Source organism: Salvelinus alpinus, chromosome 22 (assembly GCF_045679555.1).
Source record: "Salvelinus alpinus chromosome 22, SLU_Salpinus.1, whole genome shotgun sequence".
Taxonomy (NCBI): Eukaryota; Metazoa; Chordata; class Actinopteri; order Salmoniformes; family Salmonidae; genus Salvelinus; species Salvelinus alpinus.
The window spans coordinates 30,224,197-30,241,127 of NC_092107.1; the positions used below are offsets into that span (position 1 = coordinate 30,224,197).

The 16,931-nt window shown below is 45.8% G+C and overlaps 1 protein-coding gene and 1 non-coding gene across 5 annotated transcripts in view; both read right to left on the minus strand.

The window, feature by feature from the left end:
* Window positions 1-3,792: 3,792 nt before the first annotated feature.
* LOC139549402 (eukaryotic translation initiation factor 4 gamma 1-like) overlaps window positions 3,793-16,931 on the minus strand; it is a 59,190-nt gene continuing 46,051 nt past the window's right edge. For 2 of the 4 annotated variants that reach the window (XM_071359881.1, XM_071359882.1), the window contains 19 exons: window positions 15,805-15,938; window positions 14,712-14,861; window positions 14,185-14,592; window positions 13,833-13,979; window positions 13,455-13,688; window positions 13,232-13,336; window positions 10,997-11,305; window positions 10,510-10,633; window positions 10,312-10,426; window positions 8,551-8,783; window positions 8,341-8,459; window positions 7,938-8,110; window positions 7,645-7,770; window positions 7,468-7,549; window positions 7,205-7,303; window positions 6,170-6,313; window positions 5,923-6,004; window positions 5,460-5,600; window positions 3,793-5,195 (listed from right to left, as the gene is read on the minus strand). In XM_071359881.1, the coding sequence (XP_071215982.1) occupies window positions 5,011-5,195; window positions 5,460-5,600; window positions 5,923-6,004; window positions 6,170-6,313; window positions 7,205-7,303; window positions 7,468-7,549; window positions 7,645-7,770; window positions 7,938-8,110; window positions 8,341-8,459; window positions 8,551-8,783; window positions 10,312-10,426; window positions 10,510-10,633; window positions 10,997-11,305; window positions 13,232-13,336; window positions 13,455-13,688; window positions 13,833-13,979; window positions 14,185-14,592; window positions 14,712-14,861; window positions 15,805-15,938 (3,110 nt within the window). In that variant the 3' untranslated portion in view covers window positions 3,793-5,010. Of the gene's footprint in view, window positions 5,196-5,459; window positions 5,601-5,922; window positions 6,005-6,169; window positions 6,314-7,204; window positions 7,304-7,467; window positions 7,550-7,644; window positions 7,771-7,937; window positions 8,111-8,340; window positions 8,460-8,550; window positions 8,784-10,293; window positions 10,427-10,509; window positions 10,634-10,996; window positions 11,306-13,231; window positions 13,337-13,454; window positions 13,689-13,832; window positions 13,980-14,184; window positions 14,593-14,711; window positions 14,862-15,804; window positions 15,939-16,931 lie in introns of all 4 variants that reach the window. The other 2 variants (XM_071359880.1, XM_071359883.1) reach the window with 1 other exon arrangement.
* On the minus strand, window positions 14,081-14,134 carry LOC139549864 (small nucleolar RNA SNORD66). The gene has a single exon (XR_011669955.1). It is a non-coding gene; the product is annotated as a small nucleolar RNA SNORD66 (small nucleolar RNA).

Consider the following 16,931-nt stretch of genomic DNA (forward strand, 5'->3'; position numbering starts at 1 on the left):
CAAGGGGTCTGAACACATTCTGAATGCACTGTAGCTGTGAGGAGTTGTGCCCACGGGCCCTTGGCATACAGTACACAGCCACTGATTGACTGATTGAGTTACTGAATAATTGGTTGGTTGACTGACTGACTGGTTGGTTGACAGGCTGCTTACTCTTCATCAGTATGAAGAATCCCTTGTTTTTTGTTGTTGAGAATGCTGCCTCCATCATGCCTGGAATAGACAGCTCCATGCTGGAGTCCCTGTACAGCTCAAAATTCAAGTCCTTGGCAGCAGACAGCCCTGCAATACACAGGCAGAGATATTATGCAGATTCAGACTCATATCAATAATGTGCAGTCACATAGATGGTATGATGGCTCCCTCTTGTGATTATGGAAGCAATGCACAAACCTGAATCAGCTGTGTAGTGCTAGGGTAAAAACCAAAGCGTGCACCCAGGTGGGACCACAGGACAGTTAGGAAACCCTGGCTTATGGAATAGGGTGCCATTTCAGACACAGACAGTCTTCCCCAGTGCCCCATATACTGTACTGACCTGATAGGCCTCTGTTAGCCATCTTTGAAAACGGGGAAGAACCTGTTTATTGTGATTGATAAAAGGAGGCTAAAGATTAGACCAAGTCAGTAACTGAAGGATCAACATGTCAGCAAGGGAGAGAATGGTTCCTGTAACAGTCAGGCAAGATAAGCCGATAACAGAGGGAAACAAAATGGCCATGTAGAACATGTAAAAAAATAAAAAATAAAAAAACTTATTTACATGAGTATTCAGACCTTTATCATGAGACTCGAAATTGAGCTCAGGTACATCCTGTTTCCATTGATCATCCTTGAGATGTTTTGACAACTTGATTGGAGTCCACCTGTGGTAAATTGAATTGACTGGATATGATTTGGAGTGGCATACACGTGTCTATATAAGGTCCCACAGTTGACAGTGCATGTCAGAGCAAAAACCAAGCCATAGGGTCGACGGAATTGTCCGTAGAGCTCCGAGACAGGATTGTGTCGAGGCACAGATCTGAGGAAGGGTACCAAAACATTTCTGCAGAATTGAAGGTCCCCAAGAAGACAGTGGCCTCCATCATTCTTAAATGAAAGATGTTTGGAACCACCAAGACTCTTCCAAGAGCTGACCCCCCAGCCAAACTGAGCAATCAGGGGAGAAGGTCCTTGGTCAGGGAGGTGATCAACAACCTGATGGTCACTCTGACAGAGCTCCAGAGTTCCTCTGTGGAGATGGAAGAACCTTCCAGAAGGACAACCATCTCTGCAGCACTCCACCAATCAGGCCTTTATGGTAGAGTGGCCAGATGGAAGCAACTTCTCAGTAAAAGGCACATGACAGCCCACTTGGAGTTTGCCATAAGACACCTAAAGGACTCAGACCATGAGAAACAATATGCTCTGGTTTGATGAAACCAGGTTGATCTCTTCGGCCTGAATGCCAAGCATGACATCTGGAGGAAGCCAGGGACCGCTCATCACCTGGCCAATACCATACCTACGGTGAAGCATGGTGGCGGCAGCATCCTGCTGCGGGGATGTTTTTCAGCGGCAGGGACTGGGAGACCAGTCAGGTTCGAGGGAAAGATGAATGGAGCAAAGTACAGAGAGATCCTTGGTGAAAACTTGTTCCAGAGCGCTCCGGACCTCAGATTGGGGTCAAGGTTCACCTTCCAACAGGACAACAACTCTAAGCACACAGCCAAGACCACACAGGAGTGGCTTCGGGACAAGTCTCTGAATGTCCTTGAGTGGCCCAGCAAGAGCCTAGAATGAATCTGATCTAACCTCTCTGGAGAGACCTCAAAATACCTGTGAAGAGACACTCCCCATCCAACCTGACAGAGCTTGAGAGGATCTGCAGAGAAGAATGGGAAAACTCCCCAAATACAGGTGTGCCAAGCTTGTAGCGTCATACCCAAGAAGATTTGAGGCTGTAATCACTGCCAAAGGTGCTTCAGCAAAGTACTGAGTAAAGGGTCTGAATACTTATGTAAATGTGATAGTTTATGTTTAATAAATTTGCATAAACAATTTACCTGCTTTTGCTTTGTCAATATTGGGTATTGTGTGTAGATTGATGAGGGGAAAAACAATTTGACCCATTTTAGAATAAGGCTGTAACGTAACAAAATGTGGAAAAAGTGAAGGGGTCTGAATACTTTCCAAATGCACTATAAGTAGTGTATTGAAGAGGGCATGAGGTTCAATGTCCTCATAAGTAGTGTATTGAAAAGGGCGTGAGGTTGAATGTTGTCTTCATTTTCGGTAGTGTATTGCAGAGGGCATGAATTTGAATGTTTTCTAAGGAAAGGGAATCTAGCTCTACGAGCTGCCAACTATCTGGAGTGGTCAAAGGGTTAACAGAATAAACAGGATTAAATATAGAGCGGCCGGGGAGGATTTGTGCCTTCACTACCAAGGTAGAGGATGGATTTCTGTTGATCACAGAAGACAAAATTCTACTATTCCACGAGGCCATTTGATCACCAAATTGAAAGGCTACAAATGAAGTGGATGGGAAGGGTTGTGGAGTGTGTTGAAGGATGAAATGGTGCTGTTACAGTGTAAACCTACTGTACTTCTGTCAGGGATGTTATGGACCATCTCGCAGGCCAGGTCAGTACAGCCCTGTTGTCTGGCCTCGTCACTCACTGCACAAATACCGGCTCACAGTGGGCGTAACTCACCATGGAGCGTTGAACCCTTTCACAAAATCAACAGACTTACCTGAGTGGAGGGGAGCACTGGGCATAAGGTCAGACAGGAAGGGATCGAGGGATGAGAGTAGAGAAAGGAGACCAACAGAAGCACAGCGTGTAGAAATTGAGCTCTATCAATCTTGCTCATAGTTAGATCGAAGATATGCTCACAGTTGCAGTTTGAGTGAATTTGTTACTTAGGACAGTCATGGTGGGATGTGGCTAGTGGTTGTACAGTTCCTGCATCTGACCCAGCGCAGTATGGAGGTGACCTCGTTGCTGTTACACTGTTTAGACAGCCGTGGCATTCAGCCCTCCCAGGAACTTGGTCAATGGCTGACACTATTTCCGCATCTGTCATATTTAAAATTTAACTAGGCAAGCCAGTTAAGGACAAATTCTAATTTACAACGACGGCCTACCCCGGCCAAACTATAACGACACTGGGCCAATTGTGTACCACCCTATGTGACTCCCAATCATGGCCGGTTGTGATACAGCCTGGACTCAAACCAGGGTCTGTAGTGAAGCCTCTAGCACAGAGATGCAGTGCCTTAGACATTCCATTACTAACTAGTGTTTGAGAGTGCTTACATCTTAGCGTTTAAAAAAAAAATGATTGTTTAGTGATCCTAAATCTCAAAAACCCTACTTACCAATACATCCAAAACTACAGCCCCATCCCATTAACCAGGTACTTCTCTGCCCCCCCCCAAATATCATTAAAAAAAATTAAAAAAAATAAAACTCTGGCTCCTTTTCAGTGGTGGGCTGAGACCCATCTACACAGATGGAACTTCTGCACAACAGAGAACAGGCAGAACACACAACTCCTTAGATCGGAGAACTTTAGAAGCGGAGACAATGAAAACACAAATACAATCTCAGCGGTGGAGCTTCTCGTATTATGATTGTGTAAGTCTCAGCCGATGCCCAGTCGGCTTACTCATTCCACAAGACAATTAAGTGCAATAAAGGCTTTCAGTTTCTTTGTATGGGGCAACCAAGTGAGGACATGGTGGGGCAAAACAGTTTGAAATCTTCCCTTCTCTGGATACAACAAAATATATCCCCCCCAGTGTTCTTATTTGCAATGTTCTTTATTATCTTTTCCAGTTTCAGATATGAAAAGGATGCATTCATTTTCTTCATTAAATACTTCATAAAGTAAATCAAAAACATATTTACAAAATATTCAATTAAATTGCAATCAATGACTTCAGGTGGATAATTACAAGCACCTTCTGCTAACTGAGAGAAAAATATAAATACATAGAACTGCCACTGTTTCTGAAAAAAATAATACATGGCTTGACAATAGCACTTCTTTTTTTGAAAAATAAAAACCAAAACTCCTGAAATGCATTTCCACTAAACGGAAGCAGAAAAGGCCTTAGGATACGTACTGTGAACATTATCTCTTTTTGAAATAATTTTTTAACGTTGATTTCTATATATACCTTTCAAGTTTTAAATTATGATTTTCTCTTTTAAAAAATCCCTATCCTTGCAAGGCCGTTCTCCCTTTCCAAACCCCCCAGTCTAGGAGAAAAGTAAAAGGACAAATGGGGGTCGGCAGGCATGGCCATAAGGAAGCATTGTGACCCCCAGCAGCAAAAGGTCCTTGTCCAATGCCCCCCACCACCAATCCCAGGCCTTCCAGAGTCCATTGACATGAAGTTCAAAGGAGTCTCACAAAGACTGACGACTGAAATGTCCAAAGACAGTGAGCTCCAGCATGTCCACTTTTCTTTATACATCTTTTTCTTTTATATAAAAGAAACACTCCAATCAAAAAGAAAGAGCTAATCGCTGACAGAGTCATATAGAATCATACATATGACATGGCCATCATGCCTCATTCAACACAATATATGATGTGATCAAAAATATATATGAGCAGCCTTTATAAGTTCGTCATCTGTTGGGGATTTTGTTTTGCTAAACATCATGAAGTGTTGCTACGGCAACGTGACGCCTTTAAAACAAGGGCTAAAACCTCAAAAAACACTGAAGGAAACAGCCATCCCTACCTCTTGTTGTAAAGCTTATCATTCTCTCGCAATTAGTTTCTCAATTTAGTTCAAAGACATTCGGCAGCACAAAAGAAAGAAAATAAAAGGTTTGCATGTTTCGATATGTAGTAGAATCTCCCAGCTGATTCTTTCCCTCGCTTTTATTTTTTAATGCAGAAGGATTTTATTGATTCTATCAGCTCCATGCTCCTGAATCATTATCAACAGCATGTTGTCTTTCCTCCAAGTCCTCCCAGAGTTCAGGGGGCACCGGTGAGCAGGTCCTAGCTGTTGTCAGACTCCTCGTCCTCGGCCTCACGGAGCCAGGTAAAGAAGGCAGTGACTGACTTCAGTGCCACACCCTTGCCCTGCATCTCAGCGGGGTCCTTGCTGGACTCCCACTTGTAGAAGGCGTCCTCTTTGATCACATCTTCGTCGTACAGCGTGTCAAAGAACATCCGCAGCAGGTCTACAAGGAAAGAGGAAGAGAGCATGTCAACAATGTAAGAGACAGGATTTCAATACACAATGTACACACAAATAACTCATCTAAGAGACAAATTGGTCAACCACACCCCACGGTCAAATAACCCCTGTGGAAAAAAGATAACGGCTAACATTGGGAGACAAACACAGGACAAATCTGAGAGTCTTCATGTAAAAAACTGCCAAAGAGATGTGACACATAGGGAAATAGAGGAGCGTGACTGAAGTCATTCTGTATCTCACTCACTGGCAGGCTGCTCCATCTCCACCATGAGGGCCTGCAAGGCGTAGAGAGCCTGCAGCTCCTTCTGCTCATCCTTCAGGTACTTGTGGAGCAGCTTGGCCCTCCGGGTGATCACCTTTGCATCCAACTTGTAAGGGTTCTCACCTGGGGGCAGAGATGGAGGGGTCAAAAACGATCTGCTATTTAAAAAAAAAAAATATTAGTCCACTATGATTTGCATGTCAGCAGCCATGTTTTCAAGATATTGGACTTTCAAAAGACAAAGTGTCACCGGCCACAACATCACGGTGATGCGTTTGGAGTGATCTGAACCATAATGTGCTGGGTTGGATATATTCTTTCTACATTGTCCTTTCCAGCAACGGTACGGCGCTGCTAAGTTCTGTGAAAAGGGTATTCGAGTGGAGGGTTGTCCTGATACAGTGTTGGATTGAGAGGTGGTAGCAATAAAGATAGGGAAACTCACACAGGATGGCCGACTGGCAGATGGCTGTCATGACTGCTCTGACAAACACGTTGGAGGATATCTGTGTCTCGTCCAGGTTAGCCTAAAGAGGGAAGGCACAGTCACAACACATATCAGTGGGGTTGAGCAGTGGAATATACAGCAGGGACTAAATATAAGAGTCTATTGGTTAAACTACTGCACAAGGAACCAATAGCAAACCGAAATATTAATTGGGTGATGGGACACTCTCCCACTCACATCATACCTCGACCCAATCGTAGATCCTCTGGTTGTCAGCCCTGTCCTGTATGAGTCTGTCCAGCTGTTTGTTCAGCTCCTCTGAGCTCAGCTCCTTCTTACTGCTCTTCTCTGTCTCATCACCTTCTCCTCCCAGGGTGAACTCCACATTCTGCATTCAGAGGGAACACACAGCAAGAGAGTGAAACTTCCCATCATTACTGTTAAGGGCTTTCCAGACAGGAGGCGGATGGGGCGGAGCAAAGTTAGCCAAAATAGAGCAGATTCCTCTTTTCTCCACCTCGGCTGATCGGCTTTCACGTGCACAAGCACCGCAGATCACCACGCCTAGAATAACGTTGCCTGCCTAGCTCCATTGAAAATGAATGGGCAACTCTGCTGCCGCTTCCTGTCTGGAAAGCCCTCAAAGCACTTTGGGAAACTGTGGATGCAAGTAAGACGAACACATTTGATTGATCTAAAAGGTAGACTCAGCCATATGATGTAGATGCAGAAAATAAACAGGATAGTGGGCCAATTTTTCACAAAAACTAAGTGTTAAAGCGTGAGGCTGTAATTCCCAGCTGTTTTGGTCCCCTGGCTGTAATTCCCAGCTGTTTTGGTCCCCTGGCTGTAATTCCCAGCTGTTTTGGTCCCCTGGCTGTAATTCCCAGCTGTTTTGGTCCCCTGGCTATAATTCCCAGCTGTTTTGGTCCCCTGGCTGTAATTCCCAGCTGTTTTGGTCCCCTGGCTGTAATTCCCAGCTGTTTTGGTCCCCTGGCTGTAATTCCCAGCTGTTTTGGTCCCCTGGCTGTAATTCCCAGCTGTTTTGGTCCCCTGGCTGTAATTCCCAGCTGTTTTGGTCCCCTGGCTGTAAGAGCGTGAAGCGAACAAATGCACATGCACAGCTACTGTGACTATGTGAGAGCGAAGTCATTTTTCTGAGTCTACCTTTAATAATGGACTATTATTTCATATTTGTCTCTCAGTGCAGTTTAAGGTCAATACTAAAATGGGGCATCTCCTTTCAATCCCTACAGGGTCATGATCTCTGACCGCTTACCTTTTCTGTCACAAACTTGTTGACGTCCTCGTCCTCAGGTAGAAAGTCTTTCCAGCTAAGCCCCGCCTCCCTCCACATGGTGCCTGCCTTTTTACGGCTCTGAGGTAGACAGATACAAGTGGTTCCATTTAAAACACTTTGGATCCACAAACATGGCATTTGCATTGGATTCAAACATCAAAGGTCATCTAGATGCATGGATGGATAGTTCTGAAGACATAAAGCACCATCCCCTTTACAGGTTGGGTAGTGAGAGAACGTACCATTCCTCTGCAGAGTAGGGTGAGGATCTGGACCAGCAGAACTCCAGCCGTCCCCTGAGGAACCAGGGGCTTGGATATCTCCCTGCAGAGTGATAGGTCAATTCTTAATATAGAGGATACTGACTGATTGAATAGAGTTATTATTAGTAGAGGCCTAGAATGAAGCCTGGGACTGACTTGAAGAGCGGTCCCATGGGGATGCCTCCTTCGTGGAGCATAGGGGTGATGAGCTCAGCCAGGTAGAGCCAGATGTGGGGGATGTCTATGGCCATGTCCTCCGCCACCTCCAGTATCTCCTGAAGCCTGTTGACACACACACTCCAAATCAATCCCTCAGATTTGTCAGATAGACTTTATCTTGAAAAGACAAAAAGTAAATATACTAGTGGTCCACTTCCACAATTTCAATGTTCCACAAGTCATTGGTATGTAGTGCTGTTCCACAGGTAGCAAACTCTGAGGTGACTGACCCTCTGTAGTACTGCTCTGTGGGCAGGGTGCCTGCCTTGTACAGCTGGTGCAGCAGCAGGCCTGTGCGTTCTCTGGCGATGGGGCTGCGCTCCAGAGTAGACTCCAGACCGCTCCGTACAAACACAAAGAGCAGCTGGGTGCTGTTCATCTCCACTACACACTGCAGCGCCTCCTACAGCGCCGGAGGGGAAACAAACAGGATTAAAAAGGTTAGTTTTACTCCTCTAAAGTAGGGCCGTGTTTCAGTAAAAACAGGTAAAACAGTTTGTTGTATATCATTTACATGGAAAGCCATGTTCAATAACACCATGTGGCCAACTAGCTACAGTATGTATCATTCAACTGTGTGACGTTGATATGTAGGTCTCACCAATGATCTGCATGGGTATAAGTGTGATGTACCTTCATGTCATTGATGTGTAGGTACTCCTCTATGATAGCTGTGGCCTTCTTCTCCAGCTCTTCTTCCGTCAAGGAAGGTTTGGTCTGGGTAGGAGGTGTTGCAGCAGCTTCCCTCTTCACTGTGGCCCAAACAGAGAGAGAATGTCACATACAGAAGTTACTCTCAAAATGTCTGCCTGAGAAATCCTTGCCTGACAAAGTTTTTCATACCATTCTCTTTGCTCCTAGCTCGGTCTCTGCTGCCCCGGTCTCTGCTGCCCCGGTCGTCGGTCATGCTGGCTACGCGGCGTATGGGATCAGAAGGGCCGCGGTGCTCCCTCTCTCTGCTGTGCTCCTCCGTCTCCCTGCTAAAGCTCCGCTTGGTGACCGGGTGCCGGTTCCTGTCCCGGTCGTCCCGCCGGTCGAAGCGGTCGTTGCTGCCACGGTCCCGGCTGGAGCTGTTCCTGTTTGTGTATAGGGGGGTAGACGCGAAGAGTCAAAAGAAGACCTTGATACATATGAACCAATCATAAACATTCTGCCCTGTGCTAGCCATTTCACATCGGTTACACCAGCCTAATCTCGGAAGTTGATAGGCTTGAATTCATAAACAGCAGAGCTGCTGGCAAAACGCACGAAAGTGCTGTTTGAATGAATGCTTACGAGCCTGCTGGTGCACACCATTGCTCAGTCAGACTGCTCTATCAAATCATAGACTTAATTATAACATAATAACACACAGAAATACGAGCCTTAGGTCATTAAATTGGTCGAATCCGGAAACTATCATCTCGAAAACAAAACATTTATTCTTTCAGTGAAATACGGAACCGTTCCGTATTTTATCTAACGGGTGGCATCCATCAGTCTAAATATTCCTGTTACATTACACAACCTTCAATGTTATGACATAATTACGTAAAATTCTGGCAAATGAGTTCGCAATGAGCCAGGCGGCCCAAACTGTTGCATATACCCCTGACTCTGCGTGCAATGAACGCAAGAGAAGTGACACAATTTCACCTGGTTAATATTGCCTGCTAACCTGGATTTATTTTAGCTAAATATGCAGGTTTAAAAATATATACTTCTGTGTATTGATTTTAAGAACGGCATTGATGTTTATGGTTAGGTACACGTTGGAGCAACAACAGTCCTTTTTCGCGAATGCGCACCGCATCGATTATATGCAACGCAGGACACGCTAGATAAACTAGTAATATCATCAACCATGTGTAGTTATAACTAGTGATTATGATTGATTGATTGTTTTTTATAAGATACGTTTAAAGCTAGCTAGCAACTTACCTTGGCTTCTTACTGCATTCGCGTAACAGGCGGGCTCCTCGTGAGGCAGGTGGTTAGAGCGTTGGACTAGTTAACCATAAGGTTGCAAGATTGAATCCCTGAGCTGACAAGGTAAAAATCTGTCGTTCTGCCCCTGAACAAGGCAGTTAACCCACCGTTAAATATCGGCGTCCAAAATGACCGATTTCCGATTGTTATGAAAACTTGAAATCGGCCCTAATTAATCGGCCATTCCGATTAATCGCTCGACCTCTAATACACATACATACACACATGTATGTATGTGTATATATATACATATGTATGTATGTATGTGTATATATACACATACATACATACATACATACATACGTATATATACACATACATATGTATATATACACATACATATATATTATATATACACATACATATGTATATATATACATACATATTATATATACACATACGTATATATACATAAATGTGTGTATATACAATATATGTACATACATATGTATGTGTGTATATACATATATAAGTATATACACATACATATATACGTATGTATGTATATATACATACATATATGTATGTATCTATATATACATATATGTATAAATTCAAACCAGTAACTCTGACACAGATAGAAAGAGATATATAAAGGACAGGTGTAGTCTGATGTACCGGCTCAGTGGTGCTGACCTTAGAGGAACTCTTCTGTCCGAGTCCTGTGAGGGACCTGAGGAGGGCTGCTGTGGCTGCAGGGCTGAGAACCTGTTAAGGGTGCTGGTGGCTGGGCGGCCTCCTGACTCTGGGGCTATGAACACACACACAGTTTGTTTTAAAATAGTCTAAGAGTAGATATTTCACAGTGGTGGGTGTATTGGTAAGAGGACTTACTGGCTTCCCCGGCGGGTTTGGCTCCGGTGGTGCCTCCACTGCTGCCCTTGCCCCAACTGCCCCACATGCCCTTACCCCCGAGCTGGGGAGCCAGCAGCTGGTTGTTGAAGTCCAAAGCCCCAGGCTGCAGAAAGAAGGAGAGGTTAGAAACGTTACTGTTGAGGAAAGAAACTAGCAGAATTGTTGGAGGCAAAACATCTTGAGATCTGAGAAAGGTCTGAGGTTTCAGGTTACATAAGTAAGAAGTTGAGGAGTCAGGAATGGTAGGGCCATAACTCTAAATGAAGGTTAAAGGTTAAGAGGTGTGTGCCAGACTATAGAGGGAGTGGGTTTGGGGTTTCAGTTGGGATGATAGAACTTTACAATGGGGTTGAAGGTTAAGGAGGTGGGTGCTAGACTGCAAGTGGAGGGTGTTGGAGTGTTTCAGTCCTAACTGAGTATGGGTCCACGATGTGGCTGAGAATCCACAGCATGATGTATCACTGACCTTAGTGATCTTGCTGAGTCGGCTGGTGTCGATGGGTCTGCTCTTGGTGGAGATGGGAACTGTGTTCCAGCCCTCGTCCTGGGGCTGACTCCTCTGGCCCGCCTGGGGGTGTTGACCCCCGCGGTTCCCCTGATCTCTTCCTCCTCCACCACCACCACCACCACGTCCTCCACCTCCTCCTCGGGTGTTCTGGTTGAGGAGTTGCTGCTGCACCTTGAGAACCTCCCTGTGCTCCTCCAGCTCTGCCTCCTTGTGGATCTGGTCTATGGTCTTGGGGCCCTGCTCTCCTCTCCTGGGGACCCACGTATTCTGGGAGGGGGAGTCAGTACAGTAATATACTTTAACTGAGGATTGGAGTTGAAAAAGTCTGGCGTACTCTTAACACTCCATATCACTTCGAGGCATAAGTCCCTTAGTCAATATATTAAGAGATCAATGGGTCACTTGACAACTAGGCTATAGAAAGAGAGATGTCTTGCCCTACCTTGACACCGCTGTCAGCTTTTCCAGAGAAAGGAAACAAACTAGAGTGCCGTTTACTGGGAAAACAGGGGCCAGTGTGCTGACTAAGTGCAGCTGGTCAGCTCTTATGAAACATACCAACTGCTGCTTTGGTAACAGCTTTGGTAAGACAATTACTGGGACTGGAACCATAAAGATCCTATAACTCATTTTGTGGTGAACATGTTGGAACCCTGTCTGAACATGGGTTCCAACACACAGACCTACATGGCCTGTTGTTCAGGGATCAGACAGTGGGAGGACATCACAGCACTGCTCTCAACATACTGCAAGTCACAGACTAACAGACAAACACATTGATGCTCTGCAGGCATTTCTCCAGACAGGTCCCTGGAGACTAAACTAGTTAAAGTAGAACAGTCCAGCATTGAGGTTTTCCAGTAAACTGCATTATGGGAAACCTCAGACACACACAGCTAATAGCACGGTACAAATACATGCACATCTAGACCTTAGAGGCCTAGGCTACAGATCGTTATTAACATACCTGTATGTCCTTAGTAACTAGTCGTTTTCAAACAAAGACAGACATGTGAGTTTGTGAACCCCAAAGCCTAGTGAATGAGTCCTAGGCATTATGTTTGGACTGTATAGCGTATATACACACACACCAGGGTATTAGGAAATATCCACAGGATGGTTTTTCCTAATACTGTCAATACCGCTGAAACTATTTATTTTAAGTTCTTTAATTAATTTGAATATTTGTAGCTACTTTTTAAGTAAATGCCTGCAGTGCAATTTAGAAGATCATAATGTAATGAGGAGATCAGTATTAAGCTTACATGTAGTCCTGGGAGTAACTGCAGCCCACGCCAGGTGAACTAGTTGCAGTAGGGAATTCACAACTAAATGTTTGCCAGCTAGATATCTTATAACTATTAAGTTAACTGTCTAAAATGTGCTAAATTCTCTGCAGTTGTGCATTTGGTTTGCTAACTTAGTGCCAAGTTATCTAGCTAAGTGGTTAGCTTCTTGCAATCAAGCTCCTCTTGTTAACAGTAGAGAATCCATTCCTGGATCAAGAGCTAATATTTGTTTTGCACGATCAGCAAACTGTGTAGCATTTTTGAGTTACTTGTATAACTGAGTGGGATGTCTTTCCTGCAAAGTGTGCCAGAGACTGTATAAATGGTTTGCATGCGTTCGTTAGATTTCACATGTACTTGTTAGCGTTGCTAACCTTGGGATTGAAAATAGCCCTCCTGGTGTTCAGTGCAGGTATTAACAAATATTCCGGTATGGCACAATGTCGGTATGAAGGTAGGACAATCTGGATACTGCCAAGGCCTACTAGGTATGGATAAGTAGTTTATGTGAACATCAAGGGACACATCCATTTAGAAGGGAGGTAAACATCTAGGTGGTGAATGACATGGAGAGGAGGGAGGGGTTACAGTAGATTGGAGAGATGGGATTGGCTGCGGGGATGCAGACTGACACGCATGCATGCATAGAGAGGGCTTGTAAAGTAAGTGAGACTAGAGGTCCGAGGTGATTTGGGGTCATGGATAAGTTCAGAGGTGATGTGGGGTTAGGGGAGACTATTCTGTCGTTGGTAGTTTGACCCATAGTATTTACTGATAAGCTTGGATACATACCAACCACAGGACAAGGGTCAGTCAGTTTAGATATAGATGACCAAACGATTTAGGTGAGGGGGCTGAAGCATTCCCCAGACACTGGTGGGTGGTGTGTGTGACGAGGTATTACCCTCCTGAGGTCCAGTACGTCCTGCAGCATGAAGCGGATTCTGGACGATGTCTTCTTCTCCTTGATGATCTTGTCCATCTGGACAAAGTACTGGTCCATACGAGGCTACAGAAGGAAAGACAGGCAGGTTAGTGTGTAAATCTATGTTTCTTAGAAATCATTTGATGTAAGTGTTCTAAAGGATGCAGGGGTGTGTGTGTGTGTAACACTGGTTCAGTGTTACCTTCGCCTTTTCAAAGTCCAGGTCCTTCCCTATAGTTGACAAGAGTCTACAGAGGCACTCTAGTGACTCCTCATCATGGTTCTTCAGCAGCTTGACGATGCAGTCGTGCATGATGGCCTCCGTCAGCATCTTGAGCTTGAACAGCTCACCGATGAACTTTATGTTGCCTAGCGACCGCCGCCGTGCCATGTTTTTGGCCTCCTCCAACTCCGCCTTCAGGCGATCCTTCTCCTCCTTCAGACAGGAAGTGATGTAACAGAGGGAGAGGAAGCAGAGGGAGGAATAGCAGATAGATTGTCAGCTAACTCCCACAGAAACAAAACCAATTCAAAAAGTGTGAGAGACATTTGAATTGATCACTCAGAGCCCAGCTCGTACCATGGCTGCAGCGTCCAGCTCTTTTTGCTTTTTCTCAAAGATGACATCATCGTCCTTGTCCTTCTCAAACTCCTTCTGACAGCGGTTCAGAAGCAGCTTGCGGAAATTCACAGTGACTTCCGGCTTGTCTGTAGTGGGGACTTTGAGCTGACGAGAGGAACAGGGAAAAAAAGCATTTAGGCCACGGTTGGAGAGCTTTGCAGACGTCACAAAGCATGAGAGTTAACGTGATGAGTGTAGTGGCACCACTCCACAAGTCAGCGGCCCAGACACATGGCACAGAACGGAGGTCATCACCGGAACAAGACCAGCACACTAGCCTTACACATACACACCCTTCAGAGTCACTCACCCCCATAAGGCAGCGGCACATGTTGGCGTAGGCCACGGAGAAGTTGGGTTCAGAAATGGCTTTCTCAAAGATCAGATCTATCACTCCCTTCAGCCTCTCCTCCGTATCGATGGTCAACTCCTTGACCTGCTTCATCAGCTGTTGGAACATCTGAGGGGTCAGCTTGTTCAGGATACTACGGACCCTCTTAAACAGCTCCTGGGTCTTGGCCTGTTCTGGGTCGTCGCTCTCCTCCTCAGGAGCAGCTTGCCCACTGGCAGCCTTCTTGACAGCGGGCTTCCAGGCATCCTCAGCCTTGTTGAGCTTCACGTCGTCCGTCAGAGACGAAGAGATGTTGATGATCCTCCTGGGCTCCTTACGCTGGCCCTGCTGGGAGCGACGCGGTCCTCCACCACCCATACCAGAGGGCTGGAGGAGAGGAGGGAAGGAAAAGAAATGCAGTCCACATTGTTTTAATATCGTCCCTGAATTTCAGAATCAGAGTGTAGTCTGAGAAGATTGAGAGCTAGTTTTCCATGCTAACTCACTGGTCCTCCTCTGTGTCCACCCCCTCCTCCTCCTCCTCCTCCCCCCATTCCAGGTCTGCCCAGGTTGGCAAATGAGGGCGTGAAGTCAGTGCCCATGTTCATCCCCGGCAAACGGCTGGGGTCCAACTGGCGGAGAGGGGCCTTATTCGCCTAGAGAGAGAGAAGTAGTACCAAAAAGAAAGAAGTAGTACCAGGAAGAGAGAGGGAGAAGTAGTACCAGGAGTAGAGAGGGAGAAGTAGTACCAGGAGTAGAGAGGGAGAAGTAGTACCAGGAAGAAAGAGGGAGAAGTAGTACCAGGAGTAGAGAGGGAGAAGTAGTACCAGGAGTAGAGAGGGAGAAGTAGTACCAGGAGTAGAGAGGGAGAAGTAGTACCAGGAAGAAAGAGGGAGAAGTAGTACCAGGAGTAGAGAGGGAGAAGTAGTACCAGGAGTAGAGAGGGAGAAGTAGTACCAGGAGTAGAGAGGGAGAAGTAGTACCAGGAGTAGAGAGGGAGAAGTAGTACCAGGAGTAGAGAGAGAGAAGTAGTACCAGGAAGAAAGAGGGAGAAGTAGTACCAGGAAGAAAGAGGGAGAAGTAGTACCAGGAGTAGAGAGAAGTAGTACCAGGAAGAAAGAGGGAGAAGTAGTACCAGGAAGAAAGAGGGAGAAGTAGTACCAGGAGTAGAGAGAGAGAAGTAGTACCAGGAAGAGAGAGCGAGAAGTAGTACCAGGAGTAGAGAGAGAGAAGTAGTACCAGGAGTAGAGAGAGAGAAGTAGTACCAGGAGTAGAGAGAGAGAAGTAGTACCAGGAAGAGAGAGCGAGAAGTAGTACCAGGAAGAGAGAGCGAGAAGTAGTACCAGGAAGAAAGAGCGAGAAGTAGTACCAGGAAGAAAGAGAGAGAAGTAGTACCAGGAAGAAAGAGGGAGAAGTAGTACCAGGAGTAGAGAGAGAGAAGTAGTACCAGGAAGAGAGAGCGAGAATGATGGATACAAAGAAAGACAAAATAAATAACTGGTGAATAAAGTGGTCCATCTGAAGAAAAAATAAATACAATTATCGAATGGAGTGTGCAGTGGTTACTCCAGTCCAGCAGGGGACAGAGTTGTACTGTACCTTGTCCAGCACCACATCACTGATCTGAGGCAGGCCCTCAGGCTTGGACATGGCAGCACTGATGAACTGGAAGCCCAGCAGGAAGTCCCTGTCATACCTCTTCTTCTCCTCTGGGTCTATAGGCCTACATAGTTCTGGAGGAGAGGAGGAACAAGGAATTATAGAGGAATCACATTATATGTGAGTTTTCATCAGTATAGTTTAGGTTGGTAGAGTTGGGGTATTTAGTCTGGCATCCGAACTGAGTATCGCTCAGTTTCACTAATGTTTCACTTAAAAAAAAAAAAATCATACATTGATGTCAAATGGGACTTTAGGACCCATGCTCTGACAAAGCATTTCCAAAAAAGTTAAACTTTGCATCCTCTTGACTGACAGTAAAGGCAGACCCTGTGAGATCAGGTGTAGAGAATAACGTTTCTAAGTATATAAATGTTACACAGCCTCTTAGGGCCAAGGTTCAGAACCCACTCTCTTCTTAGGGCCAAGGTTCAGAACCCACTCTCTTCTTAGGGCCAAGGTTCAGAACCCACTCTCTTCTTAGGGCCAAGGGTCAGAACCCACTCTCTTCTTAGGGCCAAGGTTCAGAACCCACTCTCTTCTTAGGGCCAAGGTTCAGAACCCACTCTCTTCTTAGGGCCAAGGTTCAGAACCCACTCTCTTCTTAGGGCCAAGGGTCAGAACCCACTCTCTTCTTAGGGCCAAGGTTCAGAACCCACTCTCTTCTTAGGGCCAAGGTTCAGAACCCACTCTCTGCTTAGGGCCAAGGTTCAGAACCCACTCTCTGCTTAGGGCCAAGGTTCAGAACCCACTCTCTTCTTAGGGCAAAGGTTCAGAACCCACTCTCTTCTTAGGGCCAAGGTTCAGAACCCACTCTCTTCTTAGGGCCAAGGTTCAGAACCCACTCTCTTCTTAGGGCCAAGGGTCAGAACCCACTCTCTTCTTAGGGCCAAGGTTCAGAACCCACTCTCTTCTTAGGGCCAAGGGTCAGAACCCACTCTCTTCTTAGGGCCAAGGGTCAGAACCCACTCTCTTCTTAGGGCCAAGGGTCAGAACCCACTCTCTTCTTAGGGCCAAGGGTCAGAACCCACTCTCTTCTTAGGGCCAAGGGTCAGAACCCACTCTCT